General features: G+C 41.5%; 1 protein-coding gene and 1 long non-coding RNA gene across 6 annotated transcripts in view; one reads left to right on the forward strand and one right to left on the reverse strand.

The window, feature by feature from the left end:
* LOC132648582 (uncharacterized) overlaps positions 1-8,543 on the reverse strand; it is a 208,138-nt gene extending 199,595 nt beyond the window's left edge. For 3 of the 5 annotated variants that reach the window (XR_009587010.1, XR_009587008.1, XR_009587007.1), the window contains exons 1-3: positions 8,358-8,543; positions 6,242-6,313; positions 5,231-5,402 (exon numbers count right to left, since the gene is read on the reverse strand). This is a non-coding gene — a long non-coding RNA (uncharacterized LOC132648582). The other 2 variants (XR_009587006.1, XR_009587009.1) reach the window with 2 other exon arrangements.
* Positions 8,544-8,711: 168 nt separating this feature from the next.
* The window catches only part of Dcbld2 (discoidin, CUB and LCCL domain containing 2), a 64,641-nt gene continuing 58,882 nt past the window's right edge, over positions 8,712-14,470 (forward strand). The window contains exon 1 of the mRNA XM_021662045.2: positions 8,712-9,116. Within this exon, the coding sequence (XP_021517720.1) occupies positions 8,921-9,116 (196 nt within the window). The 5' untranslated portion in view covers positions 8,712-8,920. The remainder of the gene's footprint in view (positions 9,117-14,470) is intronic.

Consider the following 14,470-nt stretch of genomic DNA (forward strand, 5'->3'; position numbering starts at 1 on the left):
CTTAGGGCCCTCCCTCTTTTCCTCCCAGTCCCATCTCAAAATTCCCTATCTCCATCCTCTCCTCCTCCTTTTTCCCCAAGTGTAAATTTCTAGTGATTCTATGGAACCCACACAGCCACAAAATTGCTCTGACAAAATTGTTCTCAATAGTTTCCCCTACTATTTGGTTAAGAGTTAGGTTTCCATTAGGGATTCTCACAACTTGGAAAGTCCAGTCTGGTGCTACTCTGGGTATTTGTTATCTCTGTGGAGTAGTTCAATGTATGCCATAGTTCATTTGGCACTTTACATTTTGGCAGGGTTGAACTCAGAGTGTGCCATAGTTCACAAACTCAAGCCTCATTATTTTATGCAGCTGGTTTTCTTTTCAGGCATACCGGAAACCCGATGGAAAAAGAATTAACACTGTCATGTTCTGAGATTTTTACACTCTCAGAATGGACTTAATAAAAATTCATGTTGTTTTCTTCTAAATAATTTCATACCCTTTGCTATCTTTATCAAATGCATAGAGGTACCTTTTCTCTGTTCTTTGGCAGTGCTGGTAATTAAACCCCAAACCATGTGAATGCTAGCCAAACCTCTGAGCTACACCCATAACCCTTGGCTTTTAAGACAAAGGCTCTCCAATACATGCTGGCTTGAACTTATTTCATAGCCCTGCCTGGTCTTGAACTCAGAATCTCCTGTTTCTATCTCTGGGGGCTAGGTTATAGACATATGCCACGACACCCAGGTAATATTTGAGATGGGGAGAAGAGAGATACTCTATCTTCCATGAATATTAATTACTTCTTTTATTGTCTATCTTGAGAAAATAAGGACAGGGCTCATTTCATCTAACAGAATGGAGTAAGAATACAGGTTGCAGAAACAATTCCAGAATCAGAAAGAAAATTTTCCTGGGTAAAGAATTTGAATGTTTCATACACAGAACATGTAGACCTGGAAGCTGAGAAATAATTTACAGAAGAGAAGGCATTAGTACAGATGAGATTTGAGTATAATATTTTTATATATCATTAGACATGGCTTACTCATTTCATTTTGTTTTCTATGGGCAAAGAATTGTATTTCAGTTTCCATTCTGGGTGTGTATAACATTAGTTTCTCTAAATGAATGGCTTCTTTAACCATCATGAGTAGCCATATGAGTTTGTTCACTTGGAGAGAATTTCAATTTAATTATACAGTGCTGTAGTTATTATGAAAATCTGAGGCTAATTTAGTTTGTCTCTCTAGTAAGGAATATTATTTTGTAGGTGATTTAATTAACGGCATGCATATGTAGCTAACAATAGCTATAGCGAACATGTTCATAAGTGATTTATATTGTGTTTGAAGTACTTTCTGAATATTACATTTGAAAATGAGAGTAATGGAAAATAACAAAAAGACTAAATGAATCCTGGACTACATATGTTTGACAATATATTTTGGAAAAAATATATTTAGAGCCAAAATATCTAAATAAATATTTAGATTGATGATGTTCTTATCCATGCATTTTATGCATGAATCTTAAACATCAAGAAAATGCATGATCATCACTACGTGACTTTTTGTGACTTAATAATCTGTGACTTTTACAAAGGCCATGTAATTCTGTTTCACTTAGTCAAGTTAGCAGTAGTACAAGCCCTGGGCACCATATGTACTATTCTACACACCCAAAATGAATCTTCAGATCCACAAATGTACACAAAACATTGAGTTAGAAGCAGCAGCAGCAGATAATACCATTTAGGTGGTAAGAAAATAATCTTATTTATTCAAAATTCCACACAGGCTAGACATGTCGTATTCTTTAATACGGGGGGGAAATAAGTAGTGTAGGCAAATGACACTCTCTTTTGTTTCTCCCCTAGAAGTTATCACAGTCAGCAGTCAACCCTTCAAAAGAAATCATTCACTTCATTCCTTTTGTGCTATATGTTAGCTATGGACCAAATGATAGTGTGTGTCAGTCAAATGCAATACTTACAATGGTATTAAAATCTGCCTATCAATGCAGAAGGTCGTGGAAAATTAGGTTAATCTGAATAATATATAATTTCCTTTCCAGTCACAATCTATCATTTTGCAAACCATGGTTAATAAAATGTCAAAAATAAAAAAAGAACCGCTTAAATGAAAATATACATCTTCATCTCATTTACATGCTATGACATTAGGCAGGCTAACATTAGCTTGCCTATGAATGCAGTATTAAAGGAATAATACACTTATTTGGTTTAAAAGACCTTAGGTCTTCCTTTTAAACACCAAATTTACAAATGCTTGATTCTGGAATCCTATGTTATTGACTTATTCTAAACTTAAGGAATTTAAATTAAAATTTAATTGAAGGCCAAAAAAAATTAGTGGAAAGAAATAATGTATGTATTTAAAACTTGGCAGTTTCTACTTCTGTTCTCTTGGTTCATAAATATTTAAAATTTATTATATTATTTACTTATACTACTATAAGAGGTATTAGTTGCCTAGATGGTTCCAAATTCTCTAGCGAGCTATGACCAACTTTTAAATACACTGACCTAATAATAGTTGGAAATCAGTTTCTTGTTAAGAGTAGGGAGCAGCATGGAGGGTTAAGTTTCTCAAATTTATGGTTCGCACAGTCTCCTTTGCCTCTTGGGGCTAGTGCTCCTTTCTATGTACAATCAATAAATTGAGTACTGTCGTCATTGTATTCCCTTCCCAATGATTTAAGTTCATTCAAATCAAGACTATGACTAGCAAACTTAATGGAACATTTGAAAAGAGAGTAAAGAAAGAATTGCAATATACCATATACAACAAATGCCTTGAAGTTATTTATTAGATCTAATCATTATTATAGGATCTATTTATTTATTTGTTATATGAGTTAGTCAGCCACAACAGTCTTAATATGTAGTACATGCTAGCCTCCATCCTGCCTGCCTCCCATGAGGCTGAGGCTGAAGGCATGTACCAGTACTCCTGACTTAGGTTTATTTTTAAAGGCATCTTGGCGTTCGTACAGCTAGATAATTCTATCTCTCCAGTGTTGGCAGCAGCAGCTTCCTGCCACATAGCTGACCAGCTTTATCTCCTCTGGTTCCGTCTTCTTCTGGATAATGTTACCTCCTTTGCTCCAAGGTCCTGTTTGCTTCCTCCACAGAAGAGAACAGAGGTTGTTCTTTTAGCCCAGCCACACAGGCGTTGCAGATATGGAGCTGCATTTTTGGGCGTTGTCCTTCAAGCGACCCTTAAGGCACATTTCTGTTCAGAGTCAACATTTCCTAGAGACCAATTCTGTACTCATCAGCTTTTGTTTTCTCTCCTTCCCATATTATGTAGAAATTTGGAAATGGAGGATTTAGAATTTATCCACGGGATAGAAGAAAGACGCATGCCTGGAGAGGTGGCTCATTGGGCGAAGCACATACCAGACAGACACAAACATTCACACTCCCAGAACACATATTACAGTGTTCCTATGGAGGCGGAGGCAGGAGGATCTCCAGAAGCTATTGGCTAGCTAACCTGGAGTACAAAGTGACAAACAAAAAACTGTATCAAACAAAGTAAAAGCTGAGACAAACACCCAAGGTCGACTTCTTGCACGCTATGGCATACATACTTGTCCATATTCCCACACTTAAGCACACAGACACGTACACAAAGATGAAAAATGAGGCTGGGGGAGAAAGGGTGGAGGGAGACGGGAGCAAATAATGAACACTGAGAATCATCCACTGGTGGGGATCCTTCCGCAGGCCACAGAGGATGAGCTCAGTCCTGATGCAACTTGATGTGCTGGGGTTGGTTGGTCAGTGGGGGGGAGGGGCCCCCCTTTTCTGAAGAGTAGGGGAGGGAGGATAGGGATAAGAGAGAAGGAGAGTGGGACCAAGAGGAGAGGAGAGAGAGGGTGTAAGGTTAATAAACAAAAAAATAAAAATAAAGTAAAAAAGAAATAAAATATAGAATTATTCATCTTTAAATTTATAATAGTGTTCAGCCATTTTCTGCAGAGAAACTTAAGCAGAGACTAGGGTCTTGCAGGATGCTGAACAACAGTCTGTAGCAGGAGCTCAATGCATGCACTTCCCTACAGTTGTTTCCATGACCTTTCCCTACAGAGTTTCTCAGATGCTCAATAGCATCTCAGTTCTATGCTGTAATTCTTAACTGTTGCCAGCAAACATCCCTACAGGAGAAGACACAGGACAAAAACAAGGCAGCATGTAGGTGCCTCACTTCTAAAACACATTATCTCAGATATTTGGCTATTTTCAGTATTTATATTGAAGTGGTATGTTGACCATTTGTGTATAATTAATTCTCCCATTTCTAGGCAATTTTCACATGCTCTCACTAAAGTCTTTTGAAGTCTCAATCAGAGATAAGCAATTGAGTGAAAGCTTGTTCTGAACCACTAGAGAATTGATGAATTAACTTTATTTACTTATTTTACTTTGGGTACTAGAAATAAATCCCAGGGTCTTCTGAATACCAGGCAAGTACGCTACCATGAGGCTACGCTCTCAATCCCAAATTTCTTATATTCCTAAAAAAAATGAAAGGGGTAGTGTGAAAATGGAAAGAGACAGTTGCAGCAATGAAAACAAAGTCACTGTTAAACACTGATGTTAATCCTGCAAGAAAAAGGACTTATAACTTCTTGTAGAAACTAAATATCTCCTATAAAAAATATAAATAGGTATAATGAACACTCTTGCCTTAAATTTGCTATAACGAACATCTTTTGCACTAGTTGAAAAAGGTTAGGAAAACTCTGAGGAATAAACCTGAGAATCTTGTCTGAAAGGACGAACTAAAAGAAACCAGCCACATAAAGGAAAGAACGCATCCAAACCACAGAAGGGGTCCTTAGCGGAGTTCAGACACTCTGCAACAAACATGACTGTAAACATTTGTCCTGACAGTCTACAGGACAAAGGAAACACTCCTGTTAGAATGACAGCCAGATCTTAGGCCTCCAGTCTTTGAAGTCTGAAATATTTTCTCAAAACTGCCATAGGCTTCTTTCTCTCTGACCTCAGGGGAAGATCGCAAAAGCAAATTCTCCTTCATTCGCCCCTTTCAGTTATCCTGCCAAAAACACTGATAAAGCTCACCAGTGATTCATTACATACCATCACCGTAAGGTTTCCAGTATAAATGCCATTTTAAGCAAGTCTCTTATGTTTTATTAATGCTTGAAAGACATTTAACAGCAATGATGGTGCCAAATGATTCTTACCATATCATGTCATTAAAACCCAGATGTCTGCGGTGACAGAAGCACAGGCCGTCAGCCCCAGGGGCTTTCCCTCCATTCTCATTTCCTGAGCTCATTTACAAGATGAAATTGTGGGGTGTGACTCTTCATACTTCTTTTTCTCTATATGTCAAGTCCTGTTTCTTTTTATTAACTAGGAGAAGATGAAAGAAAAGCAAGAATGAGAAAAAGAGGAAGAAAGAAACATTAGGGAAGGGGAGATCTTATAAATTAAAATTAAGATTGGCAGTCTGTTTGTATTTTTAAATGTCTTTTTGTGGACTAAATATGAACTAAAATGTTTAATTCCTAGTGTTTTGTATGCAACTATCCTATGTGGTATTTACCTGAAGTCCAAATCTTTCCTAGAGCCTGCATTCAAAGCATTGTTTTATTTGCCAACCAAAAGAGACAAGTGCCATGACTGCAGGGTCTGGCTCATGTCCAGGACCTTGTGTGTAATGAAGTCTCTACTCAGTTTGGGCTTGTGCTGTTGCTTTGCATCCAAGGGAATCTCTAAAGCTCTCACCTTCTGGAGCTTCTGTAGGAAAGCTTCAGAACCAGGCTTGCCTAGGAGACACACTGTAGTGTCTAGCTATGATTCTTAGGATGGCATGATGGCAGCCTTCTACAATCCTATTCACCTTGGGTGATTTTCACTATCGCCAATTATGTCTCGGCTGGCTCTATGCAGATGAGCCTCACGGGGCAAAATCATCCTCCACCTGGTGACTCAGCAGATGTCAACCTACAAGGAAACTGAGTCTCAGCAGCAAAGGAAATGATGAGTTTGACTAGAGAAATATGCAGAGTGGGAGAGGGACTATAAACCAGGACTCCTCTCTGGCAGTTACTGTTCTAGACACAGATGCCTGATATGTGACTTTGGTGGGAGGTTCCTGAGAAAAATTTTATTATCTCCCAGTAGCCTTCTGAAACAACAGTAATTAGAAGTGGAGGGACAAAGTGGGCGGCATGTTTCAACCCTCTCACCTCAGTTCTCCACCTATCATTTCCCATGGTCCAGCAGCAAAGGGATGCTCCACAGCTGTTCTCCAGTCAAACCTACAAAACAAAACTCGGGGAGCTGAAGCATAAAAACACACAAAACCAGACAGATAGCATCCTTTTCCAGACGCCAGTTTCTCCTCTCTTTCTTTCCCTATCCTGTCCTCTGGAACCTCTTACCATTTCATCCTCTGCTTTACCAACTCTTTAAAAACTACTAATCAGAGAAAAAAAGGTGTACACTTCTCTCTCCCCCCCCTCTCTCTCTCTCTTGCTTTAGTGGTATTTATTAACAAGGAATCCTGAGTCTTTCAGGCTGTATTCCCAAGAGGTGGGATGGCCACAATCCAGCTTTCTCATTTCTAGAAAGGTTTCCATACCTGTGCTAGTTCATTCTGCTTCTGGTGCAGCTCTATGTAGTTGAAGAAATACTAGCCAGAAGTCTCAAGTACTTTTCTGTGTCCACTCTGCAGCCCATGGTTATCATTAAGTGGCCATAGAGAAGGTGTAGTCCAACAAGTGAGGCATATTATTTCAGGGACTATCACTAGATGCCTCGGCTTAGGACTGACTATTTGCCAGGGTAGGTGAGGATGTGACATCTGTCGTACCTGTTCAGACCTCCAAGTTGGCATTGATGACAACAGGTTTGTTTACATGTTCGTCTTCTCTAACTGAACTTTGTATGACCAGTGCCCATATTGAGCCTATCACTGTAAGACTTTCTTTGATACCCGGTAGATGCTTGTCATGTAGATATGAGCAGATGGTGTGAAAAAGATAACCTCTAGAGTCCTTTCCAACACTCAGATTTCTTTTGACGATGTCAGTCCTTTATATGTTTATGACTGTCACAAGTATTTATGAATTCTAGACTCAGTCACCACACACTTCTCAAAGGGACACGTACACAACCTGCTTATTACCTCGCCCCACTTATTGCCTGAGTCTGCAAATCATTGCATTTATTTATTTATTGTGTGTGTGTTTGTGTGTCATGGGCATGCTTGACGATGCACATCTGGAGGATGGTGGACAACTTGCCGATGTCACTTTTCTCCTTCTGCTACCATGTGCGTCCCAGAGATGGATTAAGATAAGGATTAGAAGCAAGGGCTCCTGACCAATGACCTATCTCACTAGCTTTGCATCCCAATATAGGTGCTTCTCAGCTTATGACGGACTTGCGTTTGATAAACCCACCCATCCCTTGAAAATACGGTAAGTCACGCGTGCTTTCAACACACTCAGGGTTGCAGACACCCCGTGTCAGTATCAGTCTGCTGTAGAGCAGCAGCTGCTTAGCTGAGAATACCCAGTTGCCCGAAGGCTATGGTTTGTTGAGGCAGTCAAGCATTGGGTCAGCGCATCACAGCCCATACTGCTGGTCCAGTGAAAATCAACCAAGCTGAAGCACCGTAAACTAGATGATATAGTCACCTCCTTTGCCACGCAATCTGTTCTCCTCCCTTGTTTGTTAACGCCGTTCTCTTCTTAGGGAGGTCATATTAAAAACATCCCTGATGGGTTCTTCCCTATAACACTACTGTCTGTCTAGTTCTGTGGATTCTTCTTTAAAGACGGCTCCTTCCCCCTCCCCACATTGTCTGCTCACAGCCTCCATCAAACTGCCCATTATTCTCAATTGTACTTGTTTCATTTTGACATGCATAACGTGTTGACATATCTTTCCCATTCCAGAATCTGAAAATTTTCTGCAAGGTGGCTCTAACTCCTGGTACTTCTTTGAGCACAGTTTTACAGATATTAGACTTAAATTGTCTCAGAGGCATGGGCCTATTTTATACTCTCCCCCTTCAAAGACCTCCACAGTAAAGACAAGTATCTTTTCAAAAACTGGACATTACATCTGTAATTGTAAGCGGGGATGTTGCTACAACTGACTGCAGTTTTAACTAAGAAAAACACGCTCTGCTATTTAAAAACAGTGCCTTAAATACAGCTCCCCACTGAAACCTTCCAGCATCCAGCCATCCCACCCCTTCCAGTGGCCTGATGTGCGACGAGGGAGGAGCCAGGAGCAAGCTGGCTCTGGGAAGACGGGGGAGAGCGGGATGGGGAAGTCCCGGAAGTCACTGACCAGAGAGTCTCGGCGGGTTCACTCTGGGCAGTGGTCCCAAAAACTACAGGCTCTTCGGCGGGGCGGAGACCGCTCCCGGCCGCGGCTTGGGGGCGGGCCCGGATCAAGGGAGGCGGGTGGGACGCTCCCAGAGGTCCCAGCCGATTGGCGAACGCGGATGAGGGGCGGGAGAGCCCTAGAGATGAGGTCGAGCAGACAGCGCGCTGATTGGGCGGCACGAAAGGAGCTGGACCAGGGCTGGCCGCTCGTTGGTCTCCGCGGCCGGGGAGGCGTGGCCTCCACGCGCGGGAGGGAGGGCGAGGGAGCGGGGCTGGCCTGCCCGCGAGCCGGTCCGGCTACGAGCGCGGCGGGAGCGCGTCCCAGCTCGGCCCCGGGTGCTGCCCTCGCGTCCGCCGCGCTCCGGCCTGGGGTCTCGTGGCGGGAAGCGAGGCGAAGCGGGGAGCAGGGCGGAGGGGGGTCGAGGCGCGCTGCGCTGCCGCCCGGTCCTCTCCGGGAGCTGCGGACCCCGGGCGCGCGGGGCTCGGCGGCGCGCGCACTATGCGGGCGGATTGCCGGCCGCCGCGATGGCGAGCCGGGCGCCGCTGAGAGCCGCGCGCAGCCCGCGAGCTCCCCGAGGCCGGGCCGCGCCCGCCGCCACCGCCGGCCGGGCCGCGCTGCGCATCGCCCGCTGCTGCCCCCTCCCTCCCGGCCGCAACTCCCCGTCCAGGCCTCTGCTGCTCCTCCTGCTCCTGCTGCTCCAGGACGCGGGAGCCCAGCAAGGTGAGTGGTGGCCAGCGCGGCCTCCTGAGACGCGGCGACACCACACCGGCGAGGCTAGCGTGCCAAGGGGCGGGGGTGATGCGGGGAATGATGCCACCCGGTGTTTCAAGTTTGCTTCTCTCTACTTTTCCGCAAGGCCATTCATTTCTCTGAAAGAAGGGACGTGAGACCCTGCCACGGAGGCCTCTTGGCTTGTCTCCTTCTGCGCTGATGGAGTAGGAAGCAAATTAATCCGATTGGAGACAGGTAGTGATAATTGTGCTTAGGGATAGCGCCCAGGTTCGAAAGCGAGTGAGGCAAATTGCAGCGCTGTCTAGAGCCTTGCGTTTGGTTGTTCAGAGCACCTGCCAGTTACTGAGGACCGTGGTTTGTAGATTGTCTTGATCAAACACAGAAGGGGCCCAGGGTAGTGGTCCACTATCAAAAGGGCCAACTTTCCCAGAAAGTGACAGAACTTTTTTTTTTTTCCATCCTCGGAAAACCTGTTCCAGAAGGGGGCTAAACTGTTGGTTGATAAATCATCACAATGGAAAGAGAATACAGGACTGAGCTTTTTAGCGTTGCTTTTTCAGGCAGCATACCACATTTTGTTTGGCGTTAGTTGTTGAACACATTTTCCGTTGCTTTCCTCATTGCATTGCAATGAGAAGATAAGGATTGTGTTGTAGAGTTTTGTTATTTTTAATGCGTTTTCATTTTTAAGTCCAGCTTCCCGCCGAGTGCACATTTTTGTCAGTAAAGTGGATCTTCAAGGTCATGGGATTGTCTTGAGGAGGCGCTGCGGCTTTGATGGCCATGGGAGCGGTAATCTCCAAGGGAAATGGGAGCTTGGTTATCAGTTCTCTTTAATACTCACATTTGAACTGAGTAACCTGAGGTTTAGATGTGTCGCCGCAGGCAGGTTTCAGTCAGCACTCACCACCTTAGAATGTAGAAGCCTCTCAAGTTTCGGCATCGACGCGTGAGTTTCCTTGCTAACGGTGGGCAAAGGCTTACTGTCGGGGGGCCCAGGACCAAGTGGTTCGTGCAAATCAGTGCACTTCACACACAGCTGGGCAAGATAGCTATCCCATTTCCAACCAAAGGAGACCGAGGCACAGTGCACACAGCATATTTCATTATAGAAAGGAATGTGACTAAGTAACACATTCCTGGTCTGTGCACTTCTGGATGGTTTAAGTATTTACATCATGTTGAAAACAAATCTTTGACTAATAGAGCCAGCTCTGCAGGAGACCATTGTAATATCTTATGCAAAGACTAATGTAAGATGCAACTATCTTATTTCTAACAACTTTGAATAATTTCAGACAGCGTTTTAACAATACTTTTATCTCCCAACTCTCTTAGGTAAATGCCAACAGGTATCCACGCAAATAAAAATAATACTAGAGATCTTTAAAAGACATGACTTTTATACCTTTTTATCGACTTTCTGTCTTGTTCATATGAGAATGCACATCTCTTTCATAGAAGAAAATGAACTGGTCGTGCACAGTTTTACAAAGGGAAAGCATAATGTATTTATCAATTATTAATCCTAAATTACTAAGTTAATAAATTAAGAGCTAGTTTGGTGAGCATCGGAAAATTCAGACATCGCATGAGAGGTGAATTCCCTAATTTTAAAAAAATCTCGTACTCAAACGCCCTAATGCTTCTTGCAGTGAAATATCTTTGAAGCCAGTCTTAACTAGTTTAGCACATTCCTTCCAGGTCAGCTGACATTCCCTCACAGATGTGAAACTCTGAAGCACCTATAGACTTTTTAATATGAGAATGCCCACATGTTCCACAGTGGAATTTATACTCTCTTAAGCCTTGGGAAGAAGATTGGAAGGAAATAATAAGACATTATCTGTCTTTTGCTGGTAGAATTTTAGGTCCTTTTCTTTTTACTTTTCCAAATTGTGTGCTATTTGCATGTAGTGATAATAAAAAGTAAAGTGAAAAAACACTTTTGCTGAATAAGTCTTTTCCCCTACTCAGCCTACACAGATAAAAATGTATTCTGTGTCTATTCAGCTGCATAAGTGCTTTTTTATCTTTCTGACATTGTTTTGAAATGATATTATCTATTACCTTTGTTCCAATTAATACCAAACTTAGCTGTTTCTCAGCAGATTTCTGAGAATGATTTTTCTTTCTGTTTGGCTTAGAATAAAATTCATAAATGTTTTGAAAACTTGATCCTTCACAATGATGTATCTTAACTAATTAGTATTCTTTAAATTTATAAATGTTTGGTTTATTTACATATGTTCATAATATAGGCATTTTAGATATAGTTTATATATGTGAATTCTAAGATTCATGGTAAGCTCATCTTCAGATCTTTATATTAAGTTTCAAGTCTTTATATTAAGTTTATTTTCAAAACCTTTTTAAAAGTACACATCTTTTTAACAAAACCGAAGTCAGTGGCGCTTAGCATGATTGTATATTTTCACTGTAATAAATTTTCATAGTAATAAATTTACATCTACTGTGATTGAGCGTCTGTCTCCAGTTTATATTATGACTAGGAATTTGGGTCACCTCATCTGAATAGGCCAGCTATCTCATTTATATTACAGAAAATTTGTCTACCTTGTGGGCTGTTGTGTGACCTGAACACGATGTAATATCAGGAAGTTAAAACCCATTGAGACTGATTTGTTTGCAGCCCTTCATATGACATGTTGCCAAGGGCATTGATTTGGGTTTGCAATTTAATTACCTATGGAACAAATCACATTGATTCTTTGAAAGAATCATTTCTATTAAACAGTAATATTTGTAGTTAATGCATGAAAGAAAACATGTATTCTGGTAGGCAATATCTTTGGTAATAAGGAAGTACAGTACTTTTGAATTGTCAGAAACCAAGAACTTACTTCTCCTAGCAAAGAGATATTTATAATTATCACTGTTGGGTTTACTTAGAATTTTCTGTCTCTTCTTGGTTTGATAAAACATGTTTGATTGTAATTTTAGCTCTTGGCTGAAGCATGGTTATCAGGACTTCCTGATTATCTATACTACCTGTGGGACTCTACCTCAAAAACCTGTCAGCCAACCACTAACCCTGTGGGTCACAACCCATTTGGGGGTCAAATGACCTTTTCACAGTGGTTGCATATCAGATATTCTGCATATCAGATAGTTACATTATTATTCATAAACATAACAAAGTTACAGTTAAGTAGCAATGAAAAAAAATTAAAAAAAAAAGAAGTAGCAACGAAAATAATTTTATGTGGGTGTCACCACACCTGTATCAAAGGGTCTCAGTATCCAGAAGGTTGAGTACCACTGTACTAAACCAAAACAGGGCACTTCGTGTATCTGTATTCTGAGGCCGTCTTTATGAGCCTTTTCGTAGTCATTCTCATCTTAGGTCATCCTTCCACATCCTTCTAAATAAGCAAGATGTGGAAGTAGAAACTTTCTATTTGCATGTGTTTAATTCAAGCTCAACAAGTTCTCTCATGGAGTTGTAATCCTAAAGAGCAATATAAAAATAAGACTTGACATGGTGCACCTGGATTAAATACATATATATAGACTTGTTATTTGGAAGGGTATAAAGGCTGACCTCAGATGAAAACGCGTCATACTGTCCAAACGTGACTGCTGAGATAGGAAGTGAGTGAGACAAGTTAGCAGCTTTTTTGGTGAGGTTCTTGGTTTGGTTTTGGAAAACTTTGTCACAATTAGCAGAGCCAGGACTCCTTGCATATATCTTAGAAAATATTTTACAGAAGATAATGATAATTGAGTAGAGCAAAAATCTTAGATGGTAATGATCTACAATTGTCTCTTACTTTATCATTTTTTTTAAATTTTTCTTTCTACTCCATGTTCACATAGTATCAAAATTTTAACAGTCAAAAATATTTATAAAATACAGAAAATTTTAGAATGTAAAAGTTTATCACAGGCATTTACTTTTTATGACAATATTATACCACCTAGTCTTGACTTTTCAGTATTTTTTTTTTACATTTTATTCAATTTGTCATCCATGAGAGAATTTTTAAGAAAGGATTTCACTTCAAAATGTTACTTTAGTAGACTATATGATGATAAATTTCCAGATCATTATTTGGACTAAATGAGCATGATTCAAGAGGGTGGGAAGTACAAGCATTGAAATAAACTGATTTTAATGAAAGCTGGTATAATGGTGACTTCTGAAAGTTACTGAACTTCTCTTACTAAATCCCCACAGTCTGGGGGGTAGCTGCCATCATGCTCTCTCAGGAGACTGTTCAGTGTCAGTACAACCCCGCGACATTCAGAAGAGATAACACAACAAGCAAGTGGAGTCAGTCTGTCCAACTGGAAGAGTGTGCATGGTGGTGTAGATTAAAGGAGACATTTTACAGTGCCTGGAGAAGCAGGCGCTTTCCTGATCAATATTTTTACATGGCTGACCTTTGCAGGATTGGCAGATGTTTGAGAAGTGCTGATCATAGCGTCACCAGAAGGGAGTCGGAACCCTACTCTCTTAAAAATCAGTAGCAAGCCTCCGCCTGTGCCTTTGTTTCTGCCTAGTCACTTGACAGATAGCTGTTGACTGGTTATTGCGAGCCAGCCATTGGGTAGAATAATTGCTCGCCATGGTGAGCATCTGTCATCAGCCCCTGTATCACTTACAGGATGCTGTTCAAATGCACATGCATACATGTATACATACATACATGTATACACTGGTTCTAACGGTAGTCTGTCCCAGCACCTGTCAACAGCTGATAGTTGGGGTATAAGACTAGGCTACTTTGTTTTCCACTTAGAAGCAATTTCCCGACATTTTGTTTTAGTGTCTGTACTGACCTCTTTATATAGCAGTAGCCTGTTCTCAGAAACCCCGCCCTTACTTCTCTTCTCTTAATAATCATGCTTGAAACCTGCAAGCATTGTCCTTAGGAAGCGTTCTGTAAGCATCACCACACACCCACCTCCAGGTTGGACTTTTCATGTTGGATTGAGTGTTATTTATTTTCCTTCTGCTAATATTTACTGTGGCATCTGTTATGCAGAATGTTTGTATTAAGCCCACCTTTGATGCGGATCTTTTGCCCCAGGACATTACTTGGTGTCGGTCCTTCATGGTTTTGGCTTTTGGCTAATCCCCACACATAGCCATGACTCCAGAATTTGGGCACTTACTTCATTCCCCTGGGAATGGAGCCCTCTTAAATTTTGCTGCCTGCTTGCCCAGGGCCTGGGAGTCTGTCAGTCTTCCCCAGGCCGGCCAGGAGCACCAGTCCTCTTTGCTGTAGTGTCTTGGCTCTGGGAGCTCTCTTTCAAACTGGAACTCTGAATATAGACATGGCTAATTTAGTAAAAGCTTCTCCTCTTGGATTGGC

Source organism: Meriones unguiculatus, chromosome 17 (assembly GCF_030254825.1).
Source record: "Meriones unguiculatus strain TT.TT164.6M chromosome 17, Bangor_MerUng_6.1, whole genome shotgun sequence".
Classification (NCBI taxonomy): domain Eukaryota; kingdom Metazoa; phylum Chordata; class Mammalia; order Rodentia; family Muridae; genus Meriones; species Meriones unguiculatus.